Source organism: Coturnix japonica, chromosome 26 (assembly GCF_054131305.1).
Source record: "Coturnix japonica strain WE chromosome 26, WE-NBRP24, whole genome shotgun sequence".
Lineage (NCBI taxonomy): Eukaryota > Metazoa > Chordata > Aves > Galliformes > Phasianidae > Coturnix > Coturnix japonica.
Genome location: NC_140688.1, coordinates 2,987,951 through 3,003,506, shown reverse-complemented (window position 1 = coordinate 3,003,506; position 15,556 = coordinate 2,987,951). Strand labels below are relative to the sequence as shown.

The following is a 15,556-nucleotide window of genomic DNA, read 5'->3' as shown; positions in this document are numbered from 1 at the left end:
GAATCATGAGAGTCCTTTTAATATGCCACAGTAACAGTCTTAAAAGTGTCCTTTAGAGAAGCCGGGATGTTGAGAGAGAGACCAGAGAAATACCCACTTTGGAATTCTTTTATTGTCTTTTGCTCTTCTGTTTTATTTTTCTGCTATCTAAAATTTTGACCTTATCCTTTCTGCTACTTTTGTACTTTCTAATTAGAAGAGGAGATTCTGAAGAATGTTGAACAGGTCAGCATTTTTCAACAAGTTTGCTCATGATTATTTGGATGTCAGAACATGAACCCTTTTATTAATCACGTACAGATTGGCTTCCAGAACATATTGAATGACTGATCTCTTAGATTTTAAGTAACAATTTATTTTTGAGGAAAACAGTAGTTGTGCTATTTCTGTTTCTAGTATGTTTGCAGTGACAGTATGTTTGGCCACTGCAGCACATACTAGTGTATTGTTCAGCGTTTCCCTGAGTCATTTGCAATTGGACTTGATAATCTTTTCCAACCTTAGTGTTTCTATGATTAGAGGAATTGTCTCAGCATTGTAAAACTCTTTACAAAAGTAAATTATCACTTCTGTGTGATTTTTATCTCCTGAGGTCAGATAAAACTTTTCCTGTATTCCCTCTTAAGGAAACAGAGAAAAGCCAGAAGGGATGAGAAATCATCTTGAGGTTCTTTTCAACCCAAGCCATCCTATGATTCTTTTAAACTTTCTCTTAAGTGTATGTTTCTGATAGTAGCTGTTTTTCCACAGCACTGCATGTGTATGTGATAAAATCCATGTAAGTAGGACAATCTTCTGCTCCAGAGAAAAGTAACAGATTTATTGTGAAAGAATTTGATGTCAAGGTAGTGTTCCACAGTTTCTCTTTTGACACACAGATGTACACATGCACACAAATGCATGTCATAGTCACAGCGCATTCTCCCAGTGCTGTAGCTTTGTGTGTGTGCTTTTTGTATTTTCCAAACTTGTGAGATTCCGCATTTATTCTGATGTCATTGTTGTCTGTCCTTTCCATGCCTTTCCCTTAGTGGATATAGAAATGCAGCGGTCCCCTGAGCAGACTCTGAGAACAGGAGAATCGAGTGAAGGTATTCATTCTGCACAGCAGTATTTTAAATACCACACATGTCTTGTGATACACAAATACTTATTCATCATAGGTGCTTATTATCTTGCAGATCTGTATCTTGATGATTTAAGATCTATGAGTTAGAGTGGATTTGGGGCAGCTTTTGTTTCTTTGCATGTTTTGCATGAGTCCCTTATTACTGAATTCAGCATTTGCTTTTATCACTTGTGATAGTGTTGGTTTTGGGGTTGTTTGTTTTGTAATCTGTTCTCCTCTTGCTCAGAAATGGTGATATAGGCTTCAGTTAAAGTGGAAACGGGTCCCTGGAGACTAGATCTCATTTCTGTGTCAGTGCATCATGGCTGTGGTTTTGGTCTAGCTGAAAGCTATCTCATCAAATTCCTGTCTCGCCTTCTAAAGGATAGCAGGATCATTGGCAGTATTTATATGTTGAAAGCAAAAGTGTAGGTAATTTAATGAGCTGTTTTCCTTACTTCTAGTGGTACTCATTGAAGATGTAACTGAAGTCGTTCGTCCAGAGTTTAACTGTTCCACACAGCAGCAATTTTCTGTTCTGCGTGGAAAGTTAGCAGATAGAGTCATAGTACTGAGTTAGTTATTTAGCTTTACATACAGCAGGATTCCATTAGCATTTAAGAATATTCTGTGTTTTCTGTAGTGGAAAACATCAAAAATCAGATTGTTAGCATTTGAACCATTTAAGATGCCCTCAGATGGGAAGTTTCAGCCTCTAGCTTTTTTCTCCATGAGATTTCTTTGAACATTTGTACTGTACTGCATCTCAGAAAGCTGTGTTCAGATCAGGGAATATTCTCGCATACTGTGTTTAGGAAAGGCAAAATTTGTACACTCATTTGTAGGTTGTTAGTAGTAACCCTTCTTTTTGTTATAATATTTAACAGTTCAGAAACTTCAGGAATTATGATTTCTATGTGGAGATCAGATATGTCTGTTTTCCCTTCTGTGCTGGGAATCAGAAAGTCCTTCTATTATGTTTTAGTTGTTAAGAGGTGTTAGCGCTTCAAAAATTGTGTTCCTAGACTGCAGTTTTCATTAGAACGGTGACCTGAAGGATTTACTGCAGGGCGCTCTCATCAGGGTTGCTAATGATCTGAAGTAAGAGCGATTGTTGGATATGCTTCAGCACAGAGCTGGCATTCAGAGGGACTTCAATGAGCCAGGGCAATAGACTGGCAGGCATCTTAAGAAATCCATTGGGGGCAAATACCAAGACCCATTTGGGGTGAAAAAGCCCCTTCCTACAAAACATGATGGGACTGCACGGCAGGGGAGCAGCTCTGCTGAGAAAGGACACAGACCTGTCAGAAGGCAAGCTGAGCATGAGGCAGCAGGGTGCTCTGGCAGCTAAGGGCTGCAGCTTGCACTGTGCTAAGAGTAGCAAAGCCAGGAGACTGAGAGAAGCGATTGTCAGCCCCTGTTTAGCACTCACTTGACTGTGCCTTGGCTGTAATTTTGAGTTCCTTCTACGTGAGAGGTCGATGGATCAATAGCAAGCTAATTCTCTAGGGAGCCATCATATTTGTGAAGGAGTATTTGCCCTGTGAGAGAGGGCTGAGAAAGTGGACTTACTCAGCCTGAAGAAGAGGCAGCTTTGAAGGGCCCTAACTGCAGCGTCCAATGCAGATGAGAAGACAAAGCCAGATGCTTCCCTGTGATACTTGACAGGAAGCGAAGATGGCAAGAGGTATAAATGGAAGCAAGATGGTTTCTAGCTGGAGATGAAAAGTGTTGCCATGATAAGGATGGCAAAATAGAGAAGTTGTGAACCTTCTCTTGGAGGTGTTCAAGACTAGACTGAATAAAACCCTGACCAACTTTTCCTGACCTCAAAGCTGAGCTGGCTTTAAGTAGTTGGTTGAGAGACTTCCAGAGATCCCTTTTGACCTGACCTATCCTATAGTCTTAGGTGTGAGTTACTACCTTCACTGAACTGATAAAAACTTGGGGGTGTAGTATAGCATGCCCTGCTAATGCTCCTTTTGTCTCAAGTATATCATTTTTTGATTCACTGTAGAGAAATGCTGGTGATTCTTCTAGCTAGGGATAACCTATAGCTCCTGAGTATGCTTTTTGATTTTCTTTGTATTTATAAATATACTTTATTTATAATCCATAGCAAGGTACGGCAGCAAAAAATGGTAGATATTGTAGATATGTCTGATTTGTTTTTCAGTATAATTTGAAAAAGCATTTGTTTTGTAAATACTTTCCTTCATGCTGTTCTTATTGAATTGGCCACTTCAGCTTCTGTACTCTTATGAGCTGTTTTCATGTTAAATGTCTGTATTGGTTAATTTTTAGTATGCAAAATCTAATCTCAACATGTCGATTTATATTTGAACAGCAATGGATGACTTTTTCGAAGGATACTCAACAAGGTGAGTCTTATAAAAATACCAAATGCTTATTTGAGGAATTATTTGAGAGGACCAGTACTTACTTTTCGTTGTTTTTGAAGTTCTGAAAAAGAGGGCAGTAATGGCACCTGGAATAATTCTGAGGAAGAAGAACTGGATTTTACAGCCAAGGTATGGTGCCTTTATGGGAAAATAGTTGTGTAAAATAAGTGATTTGAAGGCAATTTCCTATGAGATAGAAGGAAACTCTTTTTCCAGCCAATTCTTTGTTTTTTTGTTTTGTTTTTTTTTTTCCTCCTTAAGAAGAGTCTCTCATCTGCCAACCTTTCTTCTGCTGTAAGTTTTTCCTAAAAATTGTTGCTTTGGCAGAACATGCAGTAGATTTGTGGTTTGAGGCAAAAGAGTAGATATTAAGATAAACTACCACATTGTATTAGTTGTTCATTGAGTGAGATTTGCCAACCCTAGGAATTGATAAGTTAATAATAACCTGTTCTGTTCTCTTTCAAACTTCACAATTGTTTCCCCTAATTTACATGATAGGATGATTAATGAAAAAGAACACGATAATGAAAAAGAACATTTATTTATCAAAATCTAGTGAAATTGTTCATCACCTGGTTCTCTTTCCTTCCTCACTAGGTTCCTCAAGTGTTCGATACTTGAGTTGCTCAAATAATTATTTTTTCTTTCTTTTTTCCTTCTGTGGGATGACATTCCGTGCTTGTATATAATCTCACACTGCATGACTATCTTCATTTTTTGAATATTTGGACTTTTCTCTTTATAAGCTCCATGTGCTTATCCTGCTGTTTTTATGAATGTTCCAAAGGATTACCAGTTTTTTCAATGGCGTCTGGAGTATTTAGTCTGTTGCACTGGGATTCTGCAGTGATTAGGAACTTTAGTTTGTTAGTTCAGCACACTCTGTAATGCTGGAGATGTAAGCATGTGTACTTTAAAATTTTTTCTATTTTCTTACATTGATTTTAGGGGAAGTGATTCAAATTTCTAGCATTATTTTGAAATTTACAGATATTTCACTAAGTGGAGTTATATTAACTAATTTATTCTTCAAGCTTCAGGAACTTTAATTGATACTTGAGTTGTGCATACTTACAAGTAAGTAATCGCGAGTGTAGTTGTATTTTACCAATGGATTAAAATACCTTTTTAGAATTGTTACGCATTTACAGATAGTTTTGAATAGTCACTGACTTGTACACAAGAGGAGAGGAATGTTTGTGTAATTAAAGTTGAAGGATCTAGCAAGTATCTGAGTCCTTTCAAAAGGGGACAGCCTGGTTGTATTTACTGTTCAAGATTTGATGTAAGTAAAGGATTTGCTTTAAAACAAAAAAGCAAACAAAAACAGATCAAATAATTCTTTTAAAATGTGTTTTTATTTGCAGAAGCCACAGAAGCCAAACTTGACATCGTTAATGAATGTTCCCCAAAAGTTCAGAAATAATGGTAAGTTATTTGGAAAGTACTTCATAATACAATGACATACAAAAGTAAACTTACTAAGTAATTTCATTTCGGTTTTTGTTGTTGTTGTTTTCACTTGGCTGTAGTAATTGAGGAAAGTAGTGTTATAAGAACAGAACAGATGGTCATGTCAGAATAAAATAAGTAAGATAATGGAAATGACCATACTGAGTCCCCTCCTAAGCCTTTGTGTCTGATGTGTCCTTCTCCCATCCTGCCCTTACCTGGCTTCTTTTCCATACAGTCCCAGATGACTACTTTCCTGTGTTTTTAATGGGTAAAATGCCTGCTGCTATTTATATAACCCATTTGATTCATATTCCTCTTTCCCTTTCTCATGCTTTAAGGTGGTGGTGATAGTTCTAGAATTGAAATTCCTAAGTCACAGAAGAAAAGCCTCAAACAAAAAAAACCAACAGGTGCAAATCTGAGCAGAGGAGAATGTGGAGAGTTGTTGAAACAAGATGTCTCAGATTCAGGCAACCTTGAGGAAGATGAATTGGTGGAAGAGGAAGAAGGGCAGTGCAAAGAGGTACATAATAAATTCCATGAAACACTAAAACAAGAAAGTGAAAACCTGGGCCTAAATAGATATGAGGAAAATCTATGGGCAGCATTTCCCTCAAGCACAAAAGTAAGTGTACAGGGATGATTCAATTGGAAGAGTTTGTTAAGGGTAATACAGGTAAGCGACAGTAAACTATTTTCCTGTTAATACTCAATCACGTATCTGTATTCAATCATTGTATTTTGATACTGAAAACATCTTGTTCATAGCCAAACTCAGACATTATTTTCAATATTTTTATTATGAGATTGGAGAGTTTTGGAAGGAGAAAGACAGGAAACTTCATTCTTTCTGGAATCTGTGCACTTTCTGTTATGTAAAACTGAGGGAATGGATAATATCCATTAGAAGTTGTAGCCATTTAGTAGAATTCATGAGGTAATGACTGGAAATGAAGAAACAAAAGGAAGTTTTGAATGAAATTGAGGGCAGGAAACTAGTGAAATTGTGAGATATGTAGGCAGAAAGAAGACTTTCTGAATAATATCAATGAAACTGCATTTAGATTGACACAAGGAAGTGCTTCTCAGAGGTTTTGCATAGCCAGAGATGAAGTTTACAACATGAGGCACTGCAGTTTAATTGTGCAGATTCCCACTAAAAATTGTAGGCCTTTAGAAACCATGTTGCACTTTGCTTCATTTAAGTCTTACCCAAGAAAACCGTTTTCCAAGTTGTTAATGGGTGGTGAAGTAGATATTGATTTCTGTGCTTTTCAGCTGTTTTGGTCAATCTGTTTTAGAAGGAGTCACCTAAATGGAAAGAAGAACAGGAGAAGGAAGATACTAGAAGGAAGCTGCAAACGACAGTTTTGGGGGATGTGAAACATTCTGTTTCTAGTAATAAACATCAAGTCCATAAAGTTTCAGAAGACACAGCTTATGCGAGAAGTGAGTTTAAATATGATCCTGATTGCTCCTCTATAAGTATTAATGTTCAGTAAATAAAGTAAAATGATGATTATCCTCAAAGATGATAAACTTTCCTGTTACCTGTGAACCCTAGCCTGCTGTGGTAGAGAAGGTCTGCAGCTTTTGTTTTTTTTCGTTCTTACCTAACGGTCACAAATGGTGGTGCTGGATTCCTAATGATTACGTATGATGCAAGTTTCTTTATTAATTTTGTTGCTGTGTTCTCCTTGATGCCGTCTGAACAAAACAAGAAGCTAATCTAATCTATCTTCTGTGTGACAATATTGTTTCCCTTTCCGATGCTACTATCTGATTGAAAAGCTGTGGTTTTTCAGGGCTTCAGCCAAAAGCAGACCTGAGTCAAACTCAGAGAAGACTCTTCCAGTACCTCAACTTGTTCAGTTGTAGAATGTAGGAGATCTCTCCTTTGCTAAACCTTTGTGGGCTTGAGAGCATGACCAGCTCAGAGAGAGTTGGGTAATTTGGCATAGACCCCAGGGTGTGAAAACAGAAGATACTATTTCCATTGTCTGACTCCAGAGCACTGCTTGTTGCAGTAGACTTCTTCGGAGCATGTGTAGCTATTGGTCAGATGCTGCACAGAACATTGTCCAAACATGGTGAACGTAGCCATGTCAGCTGTCCTGCTTGGGCATCTTCTGCTGGAAAACAGATGAAGAGGAGTGAAGAGAATACTGTGATGTGACTGGATGTAAAGTTACCCTTGAGTGGGACTCACTGTTTGGTTTGTTCTTTGCTGTAGAATTACTGCTCGTCTTTCAGATCCTTTATTTGACTGATGGGGTATAAAAGTGTAGTGCAGTATATTTCTCAGTGTCTGTATTTCTCCTTTTTTTTTGTAGAAGCCCGACCCACAGTAGGAGCAGAGAAAAAGGAAGAGTCTGATTCTCCTTGGGATTCTGAGGTACTTTCTGTGAAATGTGCATCTCCCCGGTCTGTGGGAGAGCCAGATGAGAACTACGTGAGAGCTTGCCTTTGCGTTGAGCCCTGCCCCTGGTGAGGCTTATTTACCCCATATTGCTGCTGCTCTATGTCCTGTATCTGAGGGTCAACGAAATACTTGTAGTGTAGGTTCTGTGTGGAGATAGTACTGGGACAAAGTTAGGTAAAGCTTCTTGTATCGGCCCTTTGGTTGCAGGCTTTTGAGTTGATTTTCTAGCACAGTAGTGAAACAGAATAACTACTTCCCCTCTAGTCTTTGTTGTTGGGAAAAAAACTAATTCCCCACTCCTTTCTTAAAAATACGAGACTTTCTAGATAGCTTAATCGCTATCAGCTTTGCCATTTTGGCCTTTAAGCAAATCAAATCTTGCTTTTGCAACGTAGTGATGCACTCACTCAACATTGTGGGACATGTGCCCCAGCAATGTAGGCTGATATTTGAATGCCAGGTGCAAATTTGATGCCAATGTTCAATCAACACAGAGCTGCAGCTTCTTGTTCACAATCAACATCTTGATTTCCTGTGTTAATTTCTTGTGTGGCTCTGTGATTTGCCAGCCTTAATCAACATTATGGAATAGTTTAGATGAATTGTGAGGATTTTTTTGCCCTTTTATTTAAAATGCAAAAGCCTTTGTTAGATTTTATTTTAAAAAAATTGTTTTGTACAAATTCTTACGCGTATGTACTGTATTATACAGCCGTGTTCTGAAGGTTCGAGGAAAGCATCTCCTCCTGTGTTTCTCCCACCTGCAGTTGAACATGGAGTACGCTTGCAGAGTGTTTCAGGGGAGCACAACAAGGGTAACTATCTCATAGATTGGATTTGTCTGTGTTTATAGACAAGTGAACTTTTTCTTTTGTTTTCCTTGTTAGTCCTGTTGTTCAGTGAGTATGTGCTGTAGCAATGAAGTGCTTGGCTGATGTTAATTAACAGCAGTGAACACTGAACTTGCTGGCCTGCTTGATTAGTCCAGGCGGTTCTTGCGTTCATTATGTATACTTTTTGGATATGTGTTTGTTCGGGTGTTTTTCTTTGCTTTAGGTGGTTGCTTAAAGTGGTGGGAGGTGTATCTGGTTTAAGATTTAGCTGTGAACCCTAGCCTGCTGTGGTAGAGAAGGTCTGCAGCTTTTGTTGCTTTTCGTTCTTTCCTAAAGGTCACAAATGGTGGTGCTGGGTTCCTAATGATTATGTATGATGCAAGTTTCTTTATTAATTTTGTTGCTGTGTTCTCCTTGATCTGCACAAAACAAGTAGGTAGTCTAGTGTGCCTTGTGTGTGACACTATTGATTCCCTTTCTAATGGGTACTATCAGATTGAAAAGCTGTGGTTTTTCAGGGCTTCAGCCAAGAGCTGACCTGATTCAAAGTCAGAGAAGACTCTTCCAGTGCCTCACCTTGTTCAGTTGTAAAATGTAGGAGATCTCTCCTGTGCTACTCGTTTGTATGCTTGAGAGCATGACCTCAGAGAGAGGTGGGTGCTTAGGTACTCACCCCAGGGTCTCAGAGCAGAAGATAGTATGTCCGTCTCCAGAGGATATCTTGTTGCTGTAGATGTTTTCAGAGCTCGTGTAGCTATTGGTCAGTTGCTGCTCAGAAGGTGTGGAAGCAGCACTCACGGTGCATTCACTTTTCTCTTAGTGCATTTTATGTGCAAAGAGTTTATTTTGGAAAAGCATGAATAGTCAGCACTCAGGCTGGAATCAGCAGTTATGGTTTTCCAGAGTGGACGCCATTGCTCCTGTCTGGCTCATTCCTGTAAATTTTCCTTGCGTTTCTGTGTGAGTCAATCCTGAGTTTGTTTTACATAATGGAGTAGCTTAGAAGAGAGAACTGACTGTGGTCTGCTCTAGATGGGAGTTTGGTGGTCAGAAGATACTAGACTTTGAAGTGATAAGATTTAAAATGCTTGCAGTGTTCTGGACTGTATTGGAGCTGTGAGCTTCTGTTTCATTCCTAAATGTCAGTCCTTATGTATGTACCTGGTCAGAAGTTGCAGGATTATGAATCATGGTCAGGTGAGGTATCCCTTGATAGCACTAAGCAAGGAGCCGTGTGTGTTGGCAGCTTCCTCTTAGTGTGAGGTTGTTTTGTATCGTGCTTTTGTGGTATGTCCTGTAGAGTGGAATGTGATAGTAAGTGCCAGATGATGGAGGTGTAGGCAAGAGGGAAGATGACTCAGGGTGTCCATATGCTGAGACTGAAGCATGCTGGAGTTTCTTCCTTAACGTTGTCCCAACACGAGGGACATTGTCATGTCAGCCACCATTCTTATGCATCTTTTGCTGGAAAAGAAATGAAGAGGAGAAAACAGAATACTGTGATGTGACTGGGTGTAAAGCTGCCGTTGAGTGTAACTCATTTCTTGGTTTGTCCTTTGCTGTAGTACTGTTACTCATCTTTCAGATCCTTTGTTTGACTGATGGGGTATAAAAGTGGAGTGCAGTAAATTCTCAGTGTCTCTCTTTGTCCATTTTTTTGTAGGTGCTCTGCCAGCAGTAGGAACAGAGAAAAAGGAAGAGTCTGATTCTCCCTGGGATTCTGAGGTACTTTCTGTGATATGTGCATCTCCCCGGTCTGTGGGAGAGCCAGATGAGAACTACGTCAGAGCTTGCCTTTGCGTTGAGCCCCGCCCCTGGTGAGGCTTATTTACCCCATGTTGCTGCTGCTCGATGTCCTGTATCTGAGGGTCATTGAAATACCTGTAGCGTAGGTTCTCTGTTGAGATAGTACTGGGACAAAGTTATGTCAGACTACTTACGTTGGCCTCCTGGCTGCAGGCTTTGGAGTTGATTTTCTAGCACAGTTTTAATACAGCAGTTTATTGCTGCTTTTAAACTTATGAACTTCTCAGGCATATTTTTGTGAGGATTTTTTTTTTTCCTACTATTCAGATCTATTCTGCTGATCCAGTCACAGTTTAACGGATGCCAATACACTGAGCAACCCAGACATTTAGATTTTTCTGTATAGAACCTCTGTCTTCTCTAGATAGACTTAATCCGATTTTGAAAATCATGTTCAGCAGACACCAAGTGTGCTGGCTGTGTTTATCCTTTCTGTCTGATAATTCTCAAGATGAGAGTGAGCAGGGTCTGTAGCTACTTCCCCTCTAGCCTTTGTTGTTGGGAAAAAAACTAATTCCCCACTCCTTTCTTAAAAATACAAGACTTTCTAGATAGCTTAATCGCTATCAGCTTTGCCTTTTTGGCCTTTAAGCAAATCAAATCTTGCTTTTGCAACGTAGTGATGCACTCACTCAACATTGTGGGACATGTGCCCCAGCAATGTAGGCTGATATTTGAATGCCAGGTGCAAATTTGATGCCAATGTTCAATCAACACAGAGCTGCAGCTTCTTGTTCACAATCAACATCTTGATTTCCTGTGTTAATTTCTTGTGTGGCTCTGTGATTTGCCAGCCTTAATCAACATTATGGAATAGTTTAGATGAATTGTGAGGATTTTTTTGCCCTTTTATTTAAAATGCAAAAGCCTTTGTTAGATTTTATTTTAAAAAAATTGTTTTGTACAAATTCTTACGCGTATGTACTGTATTGTACAGCCGTGTTCTGAAGGTTCGAGGAAAGCATCTCCTCCTGTGTTTCTCCCACCTGCAGTTGAACATGGAGTACGCTTGCAGAGTGTTTCAGGGGAGCACAACAAGGGTAACTATCTCATAGATTGGATTTGTCTGTGTTTATAGACAAGTGAACTTTTTCTTTTGTTTTCCTTGTTAGTCCTGTTGTTCAGTGAGTATGTGCTGTAGCAATGAAGTGCTTGGCTGATGTTAATTAACAGCAGTGAACACTGAACTTGCTGGCCTGCTTGATTAGTCCAGGCGGTTCTTGCGTTCATTATGTATACTTTTTGGATATGTGTTTGTTCGGGTGTTTTTCTTTGCTTTAGGTGGTTGCTTAAAGTGGTGGGAGGTGTATCTGGTTTAAGATTTAGCTGTGAACCCTAGCCTGCTGTGGTAGAGAAGGTCTGCAGCTTTTGTTGCTTTTCGTTCTTTCCTAAAGGTCACAAATGGTGGTGCTGGGTTCCTAATGATTATGTATGATGCAAGTTTCTTTATTAATTTTGTTGCTGTGTTCTCCTTGATCTGCACAAAACAAGTAGGTAGTCTAGTGTGCCTTGTGTGTGACACTATTGATTCCCTTTCTAATGGGTACTATCAGATTGAAAAGCTGTGGTTTTTCAGGGCTTCAGCCAAGAGCTGACCTGATTCAAAGTCAGAGAAGACTCTTCCAGTGCCTCACCTTGTTCAGTTGTAAAATGTAGGAGATCTCTCCTGTGCTACTCGTTTGTATGCTTGAGAGCATGACCTCAGAGAGAGGTGGGTGCTTAGGTACTCACCCCAGGGTCTCAGAGCAGAAGATAGTATGTCCGTCTCCAGAGGATATCTTGTTGCTGTAGATGTTTTCAGAGCTCGTGTAGCTATTGGTCAGTTGCTGCTCAGAAGGTGTGGAAGCAGCACTCACGGTGCATTCACTTTTCTCTTAGTGCATTTTATGTGCAAAGAGTTTATTTTGGAAAAGCATGAATAGTCAGCACTCAGGCTGGAATCAGCAGTTACGGTTTTCCAGAGTGGACGCCATTGCTCCTGTCTGGCTCATTCCTGTAAATTTTCCTTGCGTTTCTGTGTGAGTCAATCCTGAGTTTGTTTTACATAATGGAGTAGCTTAGAAGAGAGAACTGACTGTGGTCTGCTCTAGATGGGAGTTTGGTGGTCAGAAGATACTAGACTTTGAAGTGATAAGATTTAAAATGCTTGCAGTGTTCTGGACTGTATTGGAGCTGTGAGCTTCTGTTTCATTCCTAAATGTCAGTTTCTTATGTATGTACCTGGTCAGAAGTTGCAGGATTATGAATCATGGTCAGGTGAGGTATCCCTTGATAGCACTAAGCAAGGAGCCGTGTGTGTTGGCAGCTTCCTCTTAGTGTGAGGTTGTTTTGTATCGTGCTTTTGTGGTATGTCCTGTAGAGTGGAATGTGATAGTAAGTGCCAGATGATGGAGGTGTAGGCAAGAGGGAAGATGACTCAGGGTGTCCATATGCTGAGACTGAAGCATGCTGGAGTTTCTTCCTTAACGTTGTCCCAACACGAGGGACATTGTCATGTCAGCCACCATTCTTATGCATCTTTTGCTGGAAAAGAAATGAAGAGGAGAAAACAGAATACTGTGATGTGACTGGGTGTAAAGCTGCCGTTGAGTGTAACTCATTTCTTGGTTTGTCCTTTGCTGTAGTACTGTTACTCATCTTTCAGATCCTTTGTTTGACTGATGGGGTATAAAAGTGGAGTGCAGTAAATTCTCAGTGTCTCTCTTTGTCCATTTTTTTGTAGGTGCTCTGCCAGCAGTAGGAACAGAGAAAAAGGAAGAGTCTGATTCTCCCTGGGATTCTGAGGTACTTTCTGTGATATGTGCATCTCCCCGGTCTGTGGGAGAGCCAGATGAGAACTACGTCAGAGCTTGCCTTTGCGTTGAGCCCCGCCCCTGGTGAGGCTTATTTACCCCATGTTGCTGCTGCTCGATGTCCTGTATCTGAGGGTCATTGAAATACCTGTAGCGTAGGTTCTCTGTTGAGATAGTACTGGGACAAAGTTATGTCAGACTACTTACGTTGGCCTCCTGGCTGCAGGCTTTGGAGTTGATTTTCTAGCACAGTTTTAATACAGCAGTTTATTGCTGCTTTTAAACTTATGAACTTCTCAGGCATATTTTTGTGAGGATTTTTTTTTTTCCTACTATTCAGATCTATTCTGCTGATCCAGTCACAGTTTAACGGATGCCAATACACTGAGCAACCCAGACATTTAGATTTTTCTGTATAGAACCTCTGTCTTCTCTAGATAGACTTAATCCGATTTTGAAAATCATGTTCAGCAGACACCAAGTGTGCTGGCTGTGTTTATCCTTTCTGTCTGATAATTCTCAAGATGAGAGTGAGCAGGGTCTGTAGCTACTTCCCCTCTAGCCTTTGTTGTTGGGAAAAAAACTAATTCCCCACTCCTTTCTTAAAAATACAAGACTTTCTAGATAGCTTAATCGCTATCAGCTTTGCCTTTTTGGCCTTTAAGCAAATCAAATCTTGCTTTTGCAACGTAGTGATGCACTCACTCAACATTGTGGGACATGTGCCCCAGCAATGTAGGCTGATATTTGAATGCCAGGTGCAAATTTGATGCCAATGTTCAATCAACACAGAGCTGCAGCTTCTTGTTCACAATCAACATCTTGATTTCCTGTGTTAATTTCTTGTGTGGCTCTGTGATTTGCCAGCCTTAATCAACATTATGGAATAGTTTAGATGAATTGTGAGGATTTTTTTGCCCTTTTATTTAAAATGCAAAAGCCTTTGTTAGATTTTATTTTAAAAAAATTGTTTTGTACAAATTCTTACGCGTATGTACTGTATTGTACAGCCGTGTTCTGAAGGTTCGAGGAAAGCATCTCCTCCTGTGTTTCTCCCACCTGCAGTTGAACATGGAGTACGCTTGCAGAGTGTTTCAGGGGAGCACAACAAGGGTAACTATCTCATAGATTGGATTTGTCTGTGTTTATAGACAAGTGAACTTTTTCTTTTGTTTTCCTTGTTAGTCCTGTTGTTCAGTGAGTATGTGCTGTAGCAATGAAGTGCTTGGCTGATGTTAATTAACAGCAGTGAACACTGAACTTGCTGGCCTGCTTGATTAGTCCAGGCGGTTCTTGCGTTCATTATGTATACTTTTTGGATATGTGTTTGTTCGGGTGTTTTTCTTTGCTTTAGGTGGTTGCTTAAAGTGGTGGGAGGTGTATCTGGTTTAAGATTTAGCTGTGAACCCTAGCCTGCTGTGGTAGAGAAGGTCTGCAGCTTTTGTTGCTTTTCGTTCTTTCCTAAAGGTCACAAATGGTGGTGCTGGGTTCCTAATGATTATGTATGATGCAAGTTTCTTTATTAATTTTGTTGCTGTGTTCTCCTTGATCTGCACAAAACAAGTAGGTAGTCTAGTGTGCCTTGTGTGTGACACTATTGATTCCCTTTCTAATGGGTACTATCAGATTGAAAAGCTGTGGTTTTTCAGGGCTTCAGCCAAGAGCTGACCTGATTCAAAGTCAGAGAAGACTCTTCCAGTGCCTCACCTTGTTCAGTTGTAAAATGTAGGAGATCTCTCCTGTGCTACTCGTTTGTATGCTTGAGAGCATGACCTCAGAGAGAGGTGGGTGCTTAGGTACTCACCCCAGGGTCTCAGAGCAGAAGATAGTATGTCCGTCTCCAGAGGATATCTTGTTGCTGTAGATGTTTTCAGAGCTCGTGTAGCTATTGGTCAGTTGCTGCTCAGAAGGTGTGGAAGCAGCACTCACGGTGCATTCACTTTTCTCTTAGTGCATTTTATGTGCAAAGAGTTTATTTTGGAAAAGCATGAATAGTCAGCACTCAGGCTGGAATCAGCAGTTACGGTTTTCCAGAGTGGACGCCATTGCTCCTGTCTGGCTCATTCCTGTAAATTTTCCTTGCGTTTCTGTGTGAGTCAATCCTGAGTTTGTTTTACATAATGGAGTAGCTTAGAAGAGAGAACTGACTGTGGTCTGCTCTAGATGGGAGTTTGGTGGTCAGAAGATACTAGACTTTGAAGTGATAAGATTTAAAATGCTTGCAGTGTTCTGGACTGTATTGGAGCTGTGAGCTTCTGTTTCATTCCTAAATGTCAGTTTCTTATGTATGTACCTGGTCAGAAGTTGCAGGATTATGAATCATGGTCAGGTGAGGTATCCCTTGATAGCACTAAGCAAGGAGCCGTGTGTGTTGGCAGCTTCCTCTTAGTGTGAGGTTGTTTTGTATCGTGCTTTTGTGGTATGTCCTGTAGAGTGGAATGTGATAGTAAGTGCCAGATGATGGAGGTGTAGGCAAGAGGGAAGATGACTCAGGGTGTCCATATGCTGAGACTGAAGCATGCTGGAGTTTCTTCCTTAACGTTGTCCCAACACGAGGGACATTGTCATGTCAGCCACCATTCTTATGCATCTTTTGCTGGAAAAGAAATGAAGAGGAGAAAACAGAATACTGTGATGTGACTGGGTGTAAAGCTACCGTTGAGTGTAACTCATTTCTTGGTTTGTCCTTTGCTGTAGTACTGTTACTCATCTTTCAGATCCTTTGTTTGACT

The 15,556-nt window shown here is 40.1% G+C and overlaps 1 protein-coding gene across 1 annotated transcript in view; it reads left to right on the top strand.

The window, feature by feature from the left end:
* LOC146756626 (uncharacterized) overlaps positions 1-15,556 on the top strand; it is a 47,728-nt gene that overhangs the window by 5,552 nt on the left and 26,620 nt on the right. The window contains exons 7-12 of the mRNA XM_085524241.1: positions 3,459-3,492; positions 3,573-3,642; positions 4,884-4,944; positions 5,310-5,494; positions 6,273-6,420; positions 7,305-7,450. Coding sequence (XP_085380367.1) covers positions 3,459-3,492; positions 3,573-3,642; positions 4,884-4,944; positions 5,310-5,494; positions 6,273-6,420; positions 7,305-7,450 — 644 coding nt within the window. The remainder of the gene's footprint in view (positions 1-3,458; positions 3,493-3,572; positions 3,643-4,883; positions 4,945-5,309; positions 5,495-6,272; positions 6,421-7,304; positions 7,451-15,556) is intronic.